The sequence below is a fragment of the Cyprinodon variegatus genome, unplaced genomic scaffold, assembly GCF_000732505.1.
Source record: "Cyprinodon variegatus isolate N-32 unplaced genomic scaffold, C_variegatus-1.0 Scaffold969, whole genome shotgun sequence".
Lineage (NCBI taxonomy): Eukaryota > Metazoa > Chordata > Actinopteri > Cyprinodontiformes > Cyprinodontidae > Cyprinodon > Cyprinodon variegatus.
In genome coordinates, this window is record NW_015151422.1 from 277,662 (window position 1) to 278,746 (window position 1,085).

Here is a 1,085-nt window from a genome sequence, read left to right on the forward strand (position 1 = left end):
ATGTTAAAACGAAAGGAAAACAAAGACTAGATTGATGTTTAGATCCAAAGCTGATAAAGTTAGCTCCAGGAAGTAGCGTAGCATCCTATTTCATGTACAGATCGGGAACAGATGGAATAAAACAGAAAGGATTTTAATGTATTTATTTTCTCAGGAAATACATCATTAACCTTTAACACATTATAGTTTAGTACGCTCACTAGTATTAAGGGGAGAAAAAAGTAATTTAGGTCTTTTTTACAAAATAAAATCAAGGGCGATCCAGATTGATTTCTGGTTGATGATGAGCTGATGGGACGGATCGGGTACTGACAGTGATCACTACCTTTCAAGGTGCATTGTGGGAAATTTGGAGACCGCTACTTTTTCATCCACTAGACGTTTGGACAGTCAGTTAAAATGGCATAACCACTATATAGGACCCTATGTAGGGATCAGGGCGAACATTTGGACACAGCCTGTATTTAAGGGCTGAAGGGTCTACTGTCCCCACCCAGTACTGGTTTGACCCTTAATGTGGCAGAACCTCCATGGACCTTGGGTTGGTGTTTAGTGGCCGGTTTGGGCCAGGGCCCTACACAACCAGGACCAATTGTAATTGGGCGGGGCTTGGTTTAGCCCTACAGAAGAAATGTTAAGCATTTTTAACAGCATCAGGAATAAAACTTACTTGAGAGCGTTCTGGGTGTCCTGCTTCAGCTCACTGAGGAACGCCATTTTAAACTGGTGTCGGACAAACAGCAGCTGTCCTCAGCAACAGCAGGAGGAAACACAGAAAGGAGAACAATACTGGAGGTGAGAACCATTTAACACGCCACACTTTACAGATCCGGGGGCCTGAGACACCCCCAGAACCACTTCAGGCACCAGGAACAAATCTGAGACAGTTTACCGGACCATGGAAGGAATCACCTTCTCAGGGAGGGAGGACTATAGGGAAGGAGAGGAAGGAAAGCAGGGAGGAAAGGAAGGAAGGATTGAAGGGAGGGAGCACTATAGATAGGAAGGAAGGAAAGCAGGGAGGAAAGGAAGGAAGGATTGAAGGGAGGGAGCACTATAGATAGGAAGGAAGGAAAGCAGGGAGG

General features: G+C 45.1%; 1 protein-coding gene across 1 annotated transcript in view; it reads right to left on the bottom strand.

Moving 5' to 3' along the window:
- Positions 1-779, bottom strand: part of trappc11 (trafficking protein particle complex 11) — a 14,942-nt gene extending 14,163 nt beyond the window's left edge. Inside the window, exon 1 of the mRNA XM_015398880.1 lies at positions 671-779. Within this exon, the coding sequence (XP_015254366.1) occupies positions 671-717 (47 nt within the window). The 5' untranslated portion in view covers positions 718-779. The remainder of the gene's footprint in view (positions 1-670) is intronic.
- Positions 780-1,085: the final 306 nt, after the last annotated feature.